This window comes from Balaenoptera musculus, chromosome 8, assembly GCF_009873245.2.
Source record: "Balaenoptera musculus isolate JJ_BM4_2016_0621 chromosome 8, mBalMus1.pri.v3, whole genome shotgun sequence".
Lineage (NCBI taxonomy): Eukaryota > Metazoa > Chordata > Mammalia > Artiodactyla > Balaenopteridae > Balaenoptera > Balaenoptera musculus.
Window position 1 is genome coordinate 86,771,562 of NC_045792.1, and position 14,734 is coordinate 86,786,295.

At 43.7% G+C, this 14,734-nt stretch overlaps 1 protein-coding gene across 2 annotated transcripts; it reads right to left on the reverse strand.

Annotated features, from left to right (window-relative positions):
• Positions 1-115: 115 nt before the first annotated feature.
• COMMD9 (COMM domain containing 9) lies at positions 116-14,169 on the reverse strand. 2 transcript variants are annotated; one of them, XM_036861651.1, is made up of 6 exons: positions 14,095-14,169; positions 6,132-6,257; positions 4,294-4,433; positions 2,889-2,923; positions 1,919-2,022; positions 116-866 (listed from the first exon to the last, which is right to left on the reverse strand). In XM_036861651.1, exons 1-6 carry the CDS (start codon positions 14,143-14,145, stop codon positions 726-728), a joined length of 597 nt encoding a protein of 198 aa, XP_036717546.1. In that variant the 5' UTR covers positions 14,146-14,169; the 3' UTR covers positions 116-725. The 2 variants fall into 2 exon arrangements, with proteins under 2 accessions (XP_036717546.1, XP_036717547.1); XM_036861652.1 differs by having other exon boundaries at positions 750-880.
• Positions 14,170-14,734: the final 565 nt, after the last annotated feature.

The window sequence follows — 14,734 nt, forward strand, 5'->3', positions numbered from 1 at the left end:
ATGAGCTGAGCCAGGAATGAGGAAGCTGGGGTCGTCTTTACAAACGAGAGGCAGCACTGGCCTAAGGAAACGACTCAGGCTAAGGACAGAAGCTACAGAAGCGTGACCGGAATCGTGAAGTTTTTAGAACTGTTATTTATTTCTAATCACTCCTACTTCTTCACCCTGAGTGGCTGCATTACATCAAGGAAGGGGCCTCTGGTTCTATGGAGAAGGAAGTGAGTTCCCATTTCAGACTTCCTACGCTGCCAGGTGGTCCAGCAGGGCTGAGGGAGCTCGGGAAGGCTCCGGACTCGGGGCAGGCAGGCACGCAGAGTGGGCCCTGCCCTGTGGGATCCGCCTGGCTTCTGTGACAGAGAAGCAGAACTGCTGGCGTCACCCACCTGACTCCCTGCGTGCATTCCAGAGCTGGAAATGGGCTCATCAGAGCGAAAGGAACTTATTAAGACGAGCGTCGCAATTTGGGCCTGAATTTTCCAATCAGCCAGGCGGAGGCGGCTGACCAAGCAAACGCTCCCTCCTGCTGCCACTGGGGTCATGAAGTCCCACACAGGAGCCTCGCGAGACAGCAGCTTCTGCTCCAACTTCGGAAAGAGGAAAAAGCAGCGCGCGGGCCTGGCTGCTTCCGCCTGGTCCAACCGCGCCCGGGCTGGATGGCAGCCCCCACGTCCCCACCACTGCCTGCTGCGAGGACAGCGGCGTGGGCTGGGGGCCGGCTGGCCGCGTCACTTGCTGGCCACAGCGGAGAGCTGGTCCCGGATGCGGCCCAGCCCGTCTAACATCGTGTCCAGGGTCTCCTTACTCAGCTCCACGGTGACAGCTGACATGGAGGGCTGCTCCCCACACAGACTGGCATCTTCCTGGATCTGAAAAGAGAACACTGCCCCAAAGTCAGAGCTGCCTCTCTTCGACCGGCAGGCCCTACCTACCCTTTCTGGCGAAGCTCGAAGCTCGGAAGAGAGGCGCTTTGCTCAGAGTCACGGAGAGTCGCAGCCTGGAGGCACTCAGCAAATGGGGACAGGGAGGGAGCTGTCTCAGGGGCTCCGGGCAGGAGTCGGAGAAGCCAGGCTCACTCACCCTCCCGCCCCCAACTCCTCACGCACCCGCGTGAGGAAACATCCTGGGTTCATGCTGGTACTTTAGGCCGTGGGCTCTAGGGGTATGTAAGAATCCTCCGGGATGCAGGAAAAATATTACAACCTCTAGTTATATGTATTTGTACTTTTTTTTTTTTTTAAAGTAAGCCTCAGTAATAGTTAAAAACTTGGTTGTTAGAGGCACTCTTGCTCTTTCATTTTCTTACAGCTGTTGAGTTTCTGGGTGTCTGGTGGTTAAGTAAATACAGCATTATGCTACCTAGTTTTAACTAAACAAACCCTAAAAATGGGTATGTGGCTTAAAAAGACTCCTGAAAATAACTGCGAAGTGAAGATAACACCAATGAAGAATGTGAACAATAAGATGAAGAACTGATACTTCTCCAACTGCCAATAGGAGCCCTTGTTCAGCACAGTACAAACAGCAACAGCCTCCTAAGATTGGACAAGAATTTGGAAAAGTATACCAAAATTCTCAAGAAGGCAATTGGAAATCTGAGTGCGTGCTTCTATCGTTAAAGCCAAACCTTCCTGTAAGCGTCTAAGACAACCTTTAGGTATCAGCAAATTATTTTAAAATTTATATTTTGTGTTTGTCTTATTTTAAAATTTCTAGTTTCGCTACATGTTTTATTATGACTGTGCTATGTTGATACACATATACTTTCTAAATAAACACTGCATTTTGGGGGTGCTAAATTTTTTTTATTTATGGGGTTGGAGATCCTAAAACTTGGAGTCTGGCATTTCTGCTGGCCCGCAGGGGCGCCGAGTGCCTGCTGCCCCTCCTTTGCTTCTAGTGGGCAGGAGAGCGGATGTACCTTCATCTGGAGCAGGCAGGTCGGGACGGCCATGCGGCTGATGCTGTCTGAGGAGGTTCTGATGTCCACCCTCCAGTCCAGGTCGACCAGGCGCGGCAGAGAGACTGTGGGGGGACAGCTCGGCTCAGTGCGCACGCCGCCTGCGTGACTAAGCCTTTCCTCGACGGCAGGCAGCTCCAAGGGCTGCACATGTGCAATGCACCGGATCCACACAGCAAGCCTCTGAGGGAGACAGACAGACAGGGCCCAAGACCCCACAGCAAGCCCCGGGCCTTCCCTACCACTGATCGTGGCCCCTGCACTTAGTGCGCATTCGTGGTGGTCAGCACCTCCAGGCTTCTGCCTGAACACCCAACCCTCCAGATGTCCGGACAGAATGAGGAATGACGCAGGTGGAGAAGAGGAGGCTGTGGCCGGAGTCTTAGGAAATGTGTAGCTTTGACAACAGCGGAGAGAGCTCTTGTTTGAGAGACACACAGACTTGGCTTGAATGTGGGTTCTACCACCTGTCTAACCTCTGAGCCTCTGTTTGCTCACCTGTGAAATGGGGATGATCTCAGCCTAGCTCACAGGGTTGTTGGGAGGACTAAATGAGTTAATGCAGGTAGAGTCTGCGGCACTGTGACCGGCGCAGAGTGAGTTTAGTGAACGTTTATCAAACACCCACTTTTATTCAATCTTTCACACTAATTTCAATTATGGTTAATTTGTTTTCCAATGGAAATATAGTTATTTTAAGTACTTCACTTTCTGCTTAGGATATTTGTTTTTTAACAACATGCCTCTATTATATTAGGTTTATAACCAGAAAAAAAATTAAAAAGTGGAATTAAAAAGAAATACATAACAAACACTACTCGGTTTGGGATTAGGTTAATTCACTTTGACTTTAGTTAAAAACTCTGGTAGATTTAGGGCTGGGGCTGGGGAGGAGGGGGAGGGAGGAAGAGGCAGGTTTCTTGGTACTCACTCTGATTTGTTTGGGCTTCAGCTCTCCAAGTAGATCTGTTTAAGAGGGAAAGATAAGAAAAATATAATGGAAAAGGGATGCGAATTGAGTCTTCTGATAATGAGGCCCATGGGCCTGGGCCTCTGCTCCTTCTGTGATCTTAAAACCTATAATCACCTCCTGACACGAAAGGACCACAGAAACGCCTCCCTCCAAGAAGCAGTTTTTTTGTTTGCTTGTTTTACAAAACTGAGTGATGTTAAGGCCATAGGCGCTGTTAGTTTTCATGGCTTAGGAAAAGCAAGAAAACGCTAAATGCACTGTAACTGTGCTATTGTTCTCAGAGACAAAACAGAAAAGGTCAACTTATCCCCTTTTTACTGAGCATCTACTACGCAGAGTACGGCATCTTACGCAAAACACATCTAAACAGACATGTCTGATGCTACACACATCACGCCATAGTGAGATGCCGAGCAGAGTCAGAGTAAACTGTGGTCACGCAACAGAAAGTTTCTAAATAAACAACAAAACCCTTGGGAAGTAAGCATTATCAGTTATTACTATCAGAGAGGTCTCTTCAAGCCTGCTGCTAACCAGCAGTTAATCCGTTCTGCTTAAATTGTATGTATCTAAAAGGATCTGCCCAGCTAGAAAATGTACAGAAAATTCACAAAAGAATAAAAATGACCAATAACGTGAAAAAGATATTTGACATCACTAGTACCAAAGATATATAAACTGAAATGAGGTACCATTTGCCATTTGGGAAACTGGGAATAAAAAGTAAAAAAACAAAACAAAACAAAACACCCTCAGTGCTGGTGATGGTGTGGGGAGAGTGGCACATCAATGTCCTCCTGGTGGAGGAGTAGCTGGTGCAATCTTTCCGATGGCGGACTCGATAATAAAAAGCCAAAGCCTCAATACCACCATTTACTAGTCAGGAAATAAGGAAGCACAATGTGGGCAAAGGTTCCACCATAAACTGTTCACTGCAGTGAAAACTGCCAATAGCCTATATGTCCAACCCTAAGGAATTTATTAACTAAATTACACATAATTTCTTCATGTAATGGAATATATTTAGCCATTAAGAATGATATTGAAGGTAAATATTTATCGACCTGAAATATCATTAATGTTAATACTGTTAAATGAAAACAAGCAAGTTATAAAACGGCATGATCCCATTGTGTTAAAAACAAAAGCAAAACCAACCCCTCTATGTGTAAATGGAAAAAATAAACCAGTCTTAAAAGGTTTCCCATTCAGGAATTAACACTGCTAACCCTCTGGGTGGTGGGATTATGGTTTCCTTCTTTTTGCTTACCTGTGCTTGCTTTTCAAGAATAAGCATATTTTTTCCAGAACAGGAATAAAAAATACAAGCATTACAAGAAACTCCCAAGAAATAAGCACTTACACGTGTTCTAGGATGATTTTTGTCAGCAGGTTTTTGAGGTTTTGGTGGAAATTTTCAGGAAAGAGTGCCAGAATCGCCTCGGCGGAGGACAGGTCACGGAACACCACTAGCCTGGTGAGGCGGTGCAGAGCCTGGAGCAGCTGCAGGATAGACGGGGAGCCCTGGGTGGTGAGGGGCAGCGGGACAGGGGACAGGGCTCTATCTCCCCTGCTGGGAAGAGGGCCTGCCACAGACCACCACCGTCATTCAAACTGAATCCCAGGAGTCCGGAGGCCCCTGGTGCAGATGCGGATGCTCACGTGCCTTGGCCCGCCTCCAAGTTCACCTGTTGCTTAGAAGACATGTAGCTGCCTGACCGAGGATGCTGTCAACCTGCCAGAAAGTCTCTGCTTGTGGGCAAAGGGTTAATAAATCCCCTTCCTTGTGCACGGACTCTGACCTTAAGCTAACTTTCTAGCCTGTTCCCCTCTTAATGTGAGAGAAGCGGAAAGTCAGCGGTGTTACTAGACAGCGCTGCACCAGTCCCCTGCCTCTGGATCGCGAGGGCTGCAGAAACACCGCGGCCCGCGGCTTGGGCTTCCGAGTGTGGCTGCACGGCCTGTGCCAGCACCCAAAGCCGTGCTTACTGAATTGCTGCCAGAGGCACTGGCTCCTGGGGAGTTGGGGCTTTTCACCAAGGCTGGCTGGACTGTCACGTCCTTGCCCCTAGGCTGTCACCTGGTGGGGCGAGGAAAAGTAAATCTGCTGCTCAGCTGAACAGAACAGGACTCTCTGGAAGTAACTTCCTCCTCTTTAGGACTTTCCCAGATGCCACGGGAGGTTGCTCAGCTCAGAAAAGCACAACCCAGAGGCGAGGGGACATTAAGCCTCTACTGGTGAAGGGTGGGAGTGAGTGGATAAATGCCCCAACCTCCCTGCCTTCCAGGGTGACAGTGCTGGGGCATTTATCCACATGGTTTCTTACAGGATCCCAACTGCAGATGCCCACAGCGGTGACCGCTCACTAACATATCCTTTTATTGGCTTCTCTCTCTTCCCGGTCCGATTTTCCTCACTAACATATCCTTCTACTGGCTTGTCTCTCTTCCCAGTCTGATTTTCCTCACTCCCTCCTTTGTGCTTTCTAGAATCACCTCCCAAGTAACTACCAACAGCCAAGTCGTTGCCTCAGGGTCTACTTTTGAGGAACCCAAACTAAGACTCCAACTCACTTTCATAACCTTGCTGCTGCCTCTCACTTCAATGAGCCAAGCTCCAGATTAAAAAATAACAACAACAGCACAGGTCTGCTTGGATGAATTACTGTTTTAGAAACATAGTTGCCATGGAAAGGTAAGGCTGTGAGTGCTACATAACCATCCTTGTCCTCTTGGCCACCTGAGATCAGGTGAGGTCCAGCAGTACCTCCTCCCTAATCATACTCAGGCCTCACAGCTTCTGCCCAACCATCCCGGAAAAGTCTGCCTAAGCTATCCAGCCAACAATTCATCAGCACCGGTAAGTTACAGGCTGGGAAAGAAAATCATAGCAAGGTTGGCTTTTGTCCATACTGTCTAGGTAACAAGTCTGAAAAGGAAATGGTCAGGAGCTCCGATTCTGGGTATACTTTTCCCATCCACGCCTCACTTATCATAAGGAAGTGAAGGTTCAAAGACAATGAATGGCTTTTAAGTTCACTAACATTAAAAAAGAAAAAAGCATCTATTTTAAGTTTGCTATAACGTCAACAGACACTTCAGGGGAAAAATTCCCTTGGACGTGGCAACAACTGGGAAGTCAAGGAAGAGACTAATGAGCCGAGAAGCCAGGGGCCAGAGGTCACTTCTGACCCCACTTACTTGTTCTGCCTCCTCCTGGGTCACAGACAAGCTGGAACACGTAACATCCAAGAGCTTTTTCGAGCCAAGGGCTGAACTGGAAAAGCTCTCTTGGCACAGCTGTCTGACAACATCTTTCGAGGAGGCCTATAAATTCACAGATGGAAAAAAACAAAACAAGCAACAAGCTCAGACTCTGAAAATACATTTTTTTTAGAACGTAATACTGTCTCCGTCATGGTGTGACACCTAAGAGGTGCATAGGACACTTCCATTTCTGGGAAGATGACACAGATGTACTTTTCCCTATTTTTCCTGCTAAACACAACGACATTCCCTGGGCACTTTATACAAAACAAATGTAAGACGACTCTGAAAGGGGAGAAGAGAAGACAGACCTGCTACGGACCTCACGACGAAGGAATGACGTGGCCACATTACGGTCCGAGCCTCTGGCACTTATTTAAATCTTCTATTTTGCTGGCTTTCTCTGACGCTGCTCAGCTGGCAGGGGGAGCATGGTGGGGCTGGGGGTGGTTGCTTCATTACTACCAAAGGCAGACGGAAGTCCAGCTCCCCTACTTGGCTCCTGCTCACACCCAAAAGTAGGGGTTCCTTGTAGCTACTGGGCGGGGGTGGAAGTTCTGGCTCCAGTAGTTTCCACGAACACCGTGGGGTGGCGGAACTTGTCACCAGCTCGTGGGGATGGAGGTCCAGCTCCCTACTTGGCCTTCTCTGACACCGCCCTGAGGGGGGGTGTTCTCTCTCAGGCTTTGTTGACGTACAGCGGAGCGCGGCCACAGTGTTTTCAGTGGTGTTTTGGTGGAGTAGAGCAGTTATTGTCTAAAAGTTTTCTGTCTTCCTAAGCCACCCCTTTCTTGGTCTTTGGCTAGAGAGAGCAAGTATTTGTTGGAGTTTGTTTGTTTTCACCCACTGGCGTTCTGGGTGGCCCTGTTCTTCAGCTCGAAGTCTGGGATATATGAACAAAAAGAAGAGCCACTGTCCGACGTGGCTGTAAATGTATATAGAGGAAATATTTAGGACAATTATATTATAAATAAGGGTAGGACTATAAAGGGATGACTTCACTCTAACTGGTAAAATGATGACACTGATATGTCACTGAGATTGTGATGTTATAGTAAATAAATGTAATAAGTTGAACAACCACTATAAGAGTTATAAAGAGAAATGAATTTTAAAACACTACAGGTAAATCAAAATGGAATTCCAAAAAATGTTCAATTGATCAAATAACCCACAGGAAGGCAGTAAAAGTAAAGAAACAAAAAATAAATAAAAGAACAAATAGAAAACAAAAAAATGGCAAACTTAAGTTCTAATATTTCAATAATTACATTGGCTGTAAGTGGTCTAAATATACCAATTAAAAGACAGAAATTGGCTGAGTGGATTATAAAATATGACTCAGTTAAATGCTATCTACAAGAAACTCCCTTCAAATATAATGACAGAGACAGATTAAAAGGAAAAGAATGGAAAAAGATAGATCATGCAAACATTAATCAGGAAAGCAAGAGTGGCTATATTAATATCAGATAAAGTAGACTTCACAGCAGAGAAAACTACCAGAGACAGAGAGGGACATTACGTAATGGTAAAAGGTTCTGTTGACCAGAAGACATCCTGAATGTGCATGCCCTCAGCAAGAGAGCTGCAAAATATGTGAAGCAAAAACAGACAGAACTGAAAGGAGAAATCGACAAATCTATAAATACAGTTGGAGTCTTCAACACCCCTCTTTCAACAATTGATAGAACAACTAGACAGGATTCAACAAGGACATAGAAGGACTCCACAACACCATCAATCAATCTAATTGACATTTATGGAACACTACCCAGTAACAACAGAATACACACTCTTTTCAAAAGCTCACTGAACACATACCGAGATAGATGATATTCTGAGCCAAAAAACAAACCTTTACAATCTTAAAAGAACTAAATCATACAGAGTGTGTTCTCAGTGATCACAATGGAATCACATTAGAAATCAATAAGATAACAAGAACATGCCCAAACATTTGGAAACTTAAACAACACACTTCTAAATAATCCACAGATTAAAGGGAAAGTTGAAAAAATTACACTGAATGAATGAAAATGAAAAACAACACCAAAATTTTGGGGGTACAGCCAAGATGGTGCTGAGAGGGAAATTTACAGCATCAAATGCATATATTAGAAAAGAGGAAAAGTCTCAATATAAATAATCTAAGTCCTCATCTCAAGAACCTAGAAAAACAAGAGCATGATAAACCCAAAGGAATAAGGAAGGAAACAACAAAGAGCAGACACCAAAGAAATTGAAAACATAAAAAAGGAGAAATCAATGGAACAAAGAACTAGTTCTTTGAAAATATCAATAAAATTAACAAACTTTTAGCAAGACTGACAAAATTAAAAAGAAAGGAGACACAAATTACCAATATCAGGAATGAAGCAGGGCACATCACAACAGACCCTGCAGATTTCAAAAAGAAAATAAGAGAATAACTACAAGCAACTCTATACACACAAATTTGACAGTTTAAATGAAATGGATCAATTTCTCAAAAAACACAAACTACCATAACTCTCCCAATATAAAATTGAAAACGTGAGTAGTGCTATAACTGTTAAGGAAATTGAATTTGTAATTTTAAAACCCCCAGAAATCACCAGACCCAAATGGTTTCACTGGAGAATTCTAACAAGCATTTAAAGAAAGAATTAACTAATTCTACACAATCTCTTCTAGAAAACAGAAAAGGAGGAAACACTTCCCAATTCATTTCACAAAGCTAGGATTACCCTGATACCGAAATCAGACAGAGACTGTATAAAACAAAAAAACAACTACAGACCAATGTCCCTCATAAAAAATAGTTGCAAAGATCCTTAACAACATACTACCAAATAGAATTCAGCAATATATAAAAAGGATTATTCACTATAACTAGGTGGAATTTATTCCAGGGATGCTAGGCCAGTTCAGTATTTGAAAATCTACGTGATCCACCATATTACCAGGCTCAAGGAGAAAATCATAGGATATCAATCAATGCAGAAAGAGCAGTTGACAAAGTTCAACATCCAGTCTTGATGAAAACTCTCATAAAATTAGGAATAGAGGGGAACTTCAATAACTTGACATAGAGCATCTACCAAAAAACCTAGAGAAAACATACTTAATGATGAAAGACTAAAGTTGGGAACAAGGCAAGGATGTGGGCTCTCACCACTGTTATTCCACATTGTGCTGAAAATTCTAGCCACTGAAATAAGGCAAGAGAAAGAAATAAAAGGTCTGCAGATCAGAAAGGAAGAAATAAAACTGTCCCTATTTGCAGGGACATGACTGTCTATGAGAAAGTCCCAAGAAATGTACAAAAAAATCATTAGAATAAGTGAGTTCAGCAGTTTGCAGATCCAAGATACACATACTAAAATCAGATGTATTTCTACACACTAGCAATGAACATGTGGACGCTGGAATTAAAAGTACAATATCATTTGCAATTGCTCAAAAAAAAAGAGAGAAATACTTAGGTATAAATCTAACAAAACATGTACAGGACTTGTATACTGAAAATTATATAATACAGATAAAAGAAATCAAGGATCTAAATCAATGGGGAGACACATCATGATCATGGATTGGATGATCCAACACATTAAGACGTCAATTTGCTCCTAAATGATATACAGATTTAAGCCAATTCCTATGAAAATCTCAGCAAGTTTTTTTTTTTTTTAGATATAGCCAAGATCATTCTAAACTTTATACAGGAAGGCAAAGGAACTAGAATAGCTAAAACAATTTTGATAAAGAATGAAGGAGGAGGAATCCATCTATCTGATTTCAAGACTTATTATATAGCTACGATAATCAAGACTGTATGGTATTCTCAGAGGGATAAACAAATAGATCAATGGAGCAAACTAAAGAACCCTGAAGTAGACCCAGTAAATATGCCCAACTGATTCTTGACAAAGTTGCAAAAGCAATTCAATAGAGGAAAGAAAGCCCTTTTCAACAAATGATATTGGAACAAGGGGACATTCACAGGCCAAAAAAAAAAAAAAATTCTCAAACTTTTCCACACACCTTATACAAAATTAATGCAAAATCAATCATGGACTTAAATGTTATATAAACGTAGGGACTTCCCTGGTGGCGCAGTGGTTAAGAATCTGTCTGCCAATGCAGGGGACACAGGTTAGAGCCCTGGTCTGGGAAGATCGCACATGCCGCAGAGCAACTAAGCCTGTGCACCACAACTACTGAGCCTGCGCTCTAGAGCCCGCAAGCCACAACTACTGAGCCCCTGCGCCACAACTACTGAAGCCTGCGTGCCTAGAGCCCGTGCTCCGCAACAAGAGAAGCCACCACAATGAGAAGCCCACGCACCGCAACGAAGAGTAGCCCCCGCTCACCGCAACTAGAGAAAGCCCGCACACGGCAACGAAGACCCAACGCAGCCAAAAATAAAATAAATAATATTTTTAAAAGTGTTATACAAATGCAAAGTATAAAACTATAAAACTTTTAGATAAAAGTAGGGGAAAATTTGGAGAGCTATGGCTTCACAAAGAGTTCGTAGACTTTACACCAAAAGTGTAATTCATTAAAAAATCACAATTCATAAAAGGAAAAATTTTTGAAAAACTGTATTTCATCAAAATTAAAACATTTTTTGCTCTGCTAAAGCTCCTGTTATGGGTTGAACTGTGTCCCCCCTAAAAGTCATATATTGAAGTAATAACTCCCACTATCTCAAAATGTGATCTCATTTAGAAATAGGATTATTGCAGATATAAATAGTGAAGATGAGGTCATAGGGTGGACCCTAATCCAATATGACCGATGTCCTAATTAAAAGGGGAAATTTAGACACAAAAATGCAAACAGGGAGAACTTCATATGAAGATCAATGCAGAGATCTACAAGCCAAGATACACTAAATATCACCAGAAACCACCAGAAGTTAGGAGAGAGGCACAGAACAACTTGTCTCTCAAAGTCCTCAGAAGGAACCAACTTGGCTGACACCTTGATCTCAGACTTCTGGCCTCTAGAACTGGGACACAATAAATTTCTGTTGTGTCAGCCACCAAGTCTGTAGTATTTTGTTACAGCAGACCTAGCAAATTAATACACCTTTGTCAAGAGGATGAAAAGACAGTTACATACTAGGAAAGAATATGTGCAGACCACATATCTGACAAAAGACCACTATCTAGAATATATAAAGAAATGCAAAAGTAAAAAAGCAAACAATGAAATTAGAATATGAGCAAAAGACATAAAGCAATATTCTGCTGAAGAAGATACACAGATGGTAAATAAGCATGCAAAAAGATGTCCAACATCATTAACCATTAGGGAACTTCGAATTAAAACCACAATGAGATATAAATACACACCTATCAGAATAGCTCAAATAAAATATAGTGATGCCAATAAATGCTGGCGAGGATGGGGAGAAACTGGACCATTCATGCATTGCTGTTGGGAATGTAAAGTAGTACAGCCACTCTGGAAAACAGTTTGGCAGTTTCATAAAAACAACAACAAAACCCTAAACATGTAACTACCAAATGATCCAGAACTGTACTCCTGGGCATTAATTTCAGAGAAATAAAGACTTATGTTCATACAGAAATCTGTATACAAATGTTTACAGCAGGTTTATTTGTCATAGCAAAAAACTGGAAACAATGTAGATGTCATACCATAGAATACTACTCAGCAATAAAAAGGAAAGAACTATTAAAACACATAACATGGCTCCAGAAAACTGGGCTCAAAGAAAAAACCAATCCCAAAAGGTTACATATTGTATGATTTCACTTATATAACACTCTTTCTTTTTTTTGAATGTTTCATTGTTTATAGAAACAACTGATTTTTTTTTTATAGTATTTATTTATGTTTTTGGCTGTGTTGGGTCTTCGTTGCTGTGCACGGACTTTCTCTAGTTGCGGGGAGCGGGGTCTACTCTTCCTTGTGGTGCACGGGATTCTCACTGTGGTGGCTTCTCTTGCTGCGGAGCACGGGCTCTAGGTGCACGGGCTTCAGTAGTTGTGGTACGTGGGCTCAGGAGTTGTGGCTCGCGGGCTCTAGAGCACAGGCTCAGTAGTTGTGCTGCACGAGCTGAGGTGCTCCGCAGCATGTGGGATCTTCCCAGACCAGGGATCGAACCCGTGCCCCCTGCATTGGCAGGCGGATTCTTAACCACTGCGCCACTGGGGAAGTCCCTCACTTATATAACATTCTTGAAATGACAAAATTACAGAAATGAAGAACAAACTGGTGAATACCAGAGGTTACGAAAGGGGTGAGGGCAGAGGGGAAGGGGGTGTGGCTATAAAAGGGCAACATGAAGAACACTGTGGTGATGGAAAATGTTCTGAATCTTGACTATCAATGTCAATATCCTGGTTGTGATATCATACTATAGTTTTGCAAGATGTTACCATTGGGGGAAACTGAGTAATGGGTAAATGCGATCTTTCTGTATTATTTTTGCAACTGCCTGTAAACCTGTATCTCAAAATTAAAAGTTTATGTAATTTTTTAAAAAAGGAAGTACATAGAACAATAGGAATGCAAATGAATGAACTACTGCTACATAATAGCAAACAAAAGAAGCCAGACACACACACAGAAATATGCCCTATTATTCCATTTATGTGAAGTTCAAATGTGAGCCATATTAAATTGACATATTAGAAGTAAAGATAGTGGTTACTGTTGGGGAGCAGAGTGAGGGAAATAACGAAGGGACAACAGAGAGACTTCTGTCGTACTGGTAACATTTCATTGTTTGACTGTGGTGGTGGTAATAAATCATTAAACGGTGCACTTATAATCTGTGCACTTTTTTTGTATGTGTGTTACACATTAATAATGATTTTTATAAGTGTATTAAAGAAAAAAAGCCCATAGAACGAAGAGGGATTGGGGTGGAGGTTGGGGGCAGAGCAGCCACAGTAAGGGTGAAAAGGCACTGGGTTGGGAGTTGAGAGCTCTAGGTTTCCAGTCCCAGCTTTACTACATTTATTAATTCATAGAACAGCTATTTATTGAGCACATGCTGTATGCCAGGTATGGAGGATACGCTGGTTACGCATACATTTGTGAATAATAGTAGATGCCCGTAGAGACTGGAGAATACAAGTGAACACTGGGGAGGCGGTTAAAACAAAAGAAGGACCATCGCGTGGACCAATGATGATGCTGTGCCATGAACTGCTGAGTGTAATTAACTCAACCCTCTTCGTCTGGAGTTTTTTTAAAAACAAGGTCCCTCGTGGATCTCACGTTCTTGTGAGAACGGCAGACAACAGGCAACCAGATGCAAAATGTCAGCTAGTGACAAGTTCTACGAAGGAAGATAAAGCCGCCGCTTCTTCTATAGGGAAGGTCATAAATCAAGCAAAAAATTCCAGTCTCCTACAAAGCCATATGAAGTATATCCCTTCCATCCTCACAATTTTTCAAATGATTGTCAGGAGACTGTCTTGGCCCTCACACAGGTCAAAGCAAATAAAAAAAACCTAGGACTCAGGAGAATATAGAACGCACACTTGACTCAGGGGGCGGACGCAGAGGAGAGAACTGGAGAGCGCAGATGGGCTGCGGGATGAAATGGGGAACTGGCAACGCGGATCTAGAGATTACCATCCCAACGCACCAACCCCGAAAGCCAGCCCCAGGGACTATTAGTAGGGAACATCTGTACAGCGCCTTCAGGTCCATTGTCTTGTTTCCCCACTATCCTGGCAAAGTGGTATTAATTTTGTTCGTACTTTCAAAAAGCTCGGAAAAGAGCAACGACCTGCTAGGAGTCACAGTGAGAGGCAGTGGCAACGTCGTGGCTCCAAATCGGGGTCCATTTATTCCCAATTCCTGCTCTGTGCAAAGTCTCGGAGACAAAGGCCCGCTTCGCGCTGTCCCCACCCCTCTCATTTACCTTCAGCAGACTCTGGAGAGCTGCAAAGACCTCCGCCGTCAGCGCGGCCATCTTCCCCGGGTCACGTGACCTAGGTACGCGGAGAAGCGCGGTCGGGAGCCGCCGACAGCCGCGCGGGGCATGCCGGGGGCTGTAGTCCTTTAGGGTGGCGGGAGCTGCCTGGGTCTTGGCACTACGGGATGGGGAGGAGCCGAGTAGGGCGCGGAGGCTGGGTAGCTCAGCGCGGGGACTCTAGGACCGTGGGGTTTGGAGGACGCGGGTGCTGGATGGTTTTCAGGGGAGGAAATTGGCTTGGCTTGTCTACTTACCAGGGCAGGGGAAACTGATTTTCTCTTGACTCACACGGGTGGGCTGGCTAATTTGGGGAATGCATCTGCAGGCTTGACAAGCGCCTTAGCTGTTCTGGAGTGATCTTCGTACCTGGCCTCTTAGAATTAAAGTAGCTGTGCACATCATTGCAATTCTTGGAATTTACCCCCCACCCCGCCTGTCTTGAAGAATGTAAAATTGATTTCATGTGTACAGTTTCCTTTGTGTCTCTGGGGTAGGTAGGAACTGGTATTTTTAACCTTATCCAGATGAGGAAAGGGTGTTGATGACTTTCTCTAGTCCAAGGGGAGATCGGTTTTGATGAGCAGGT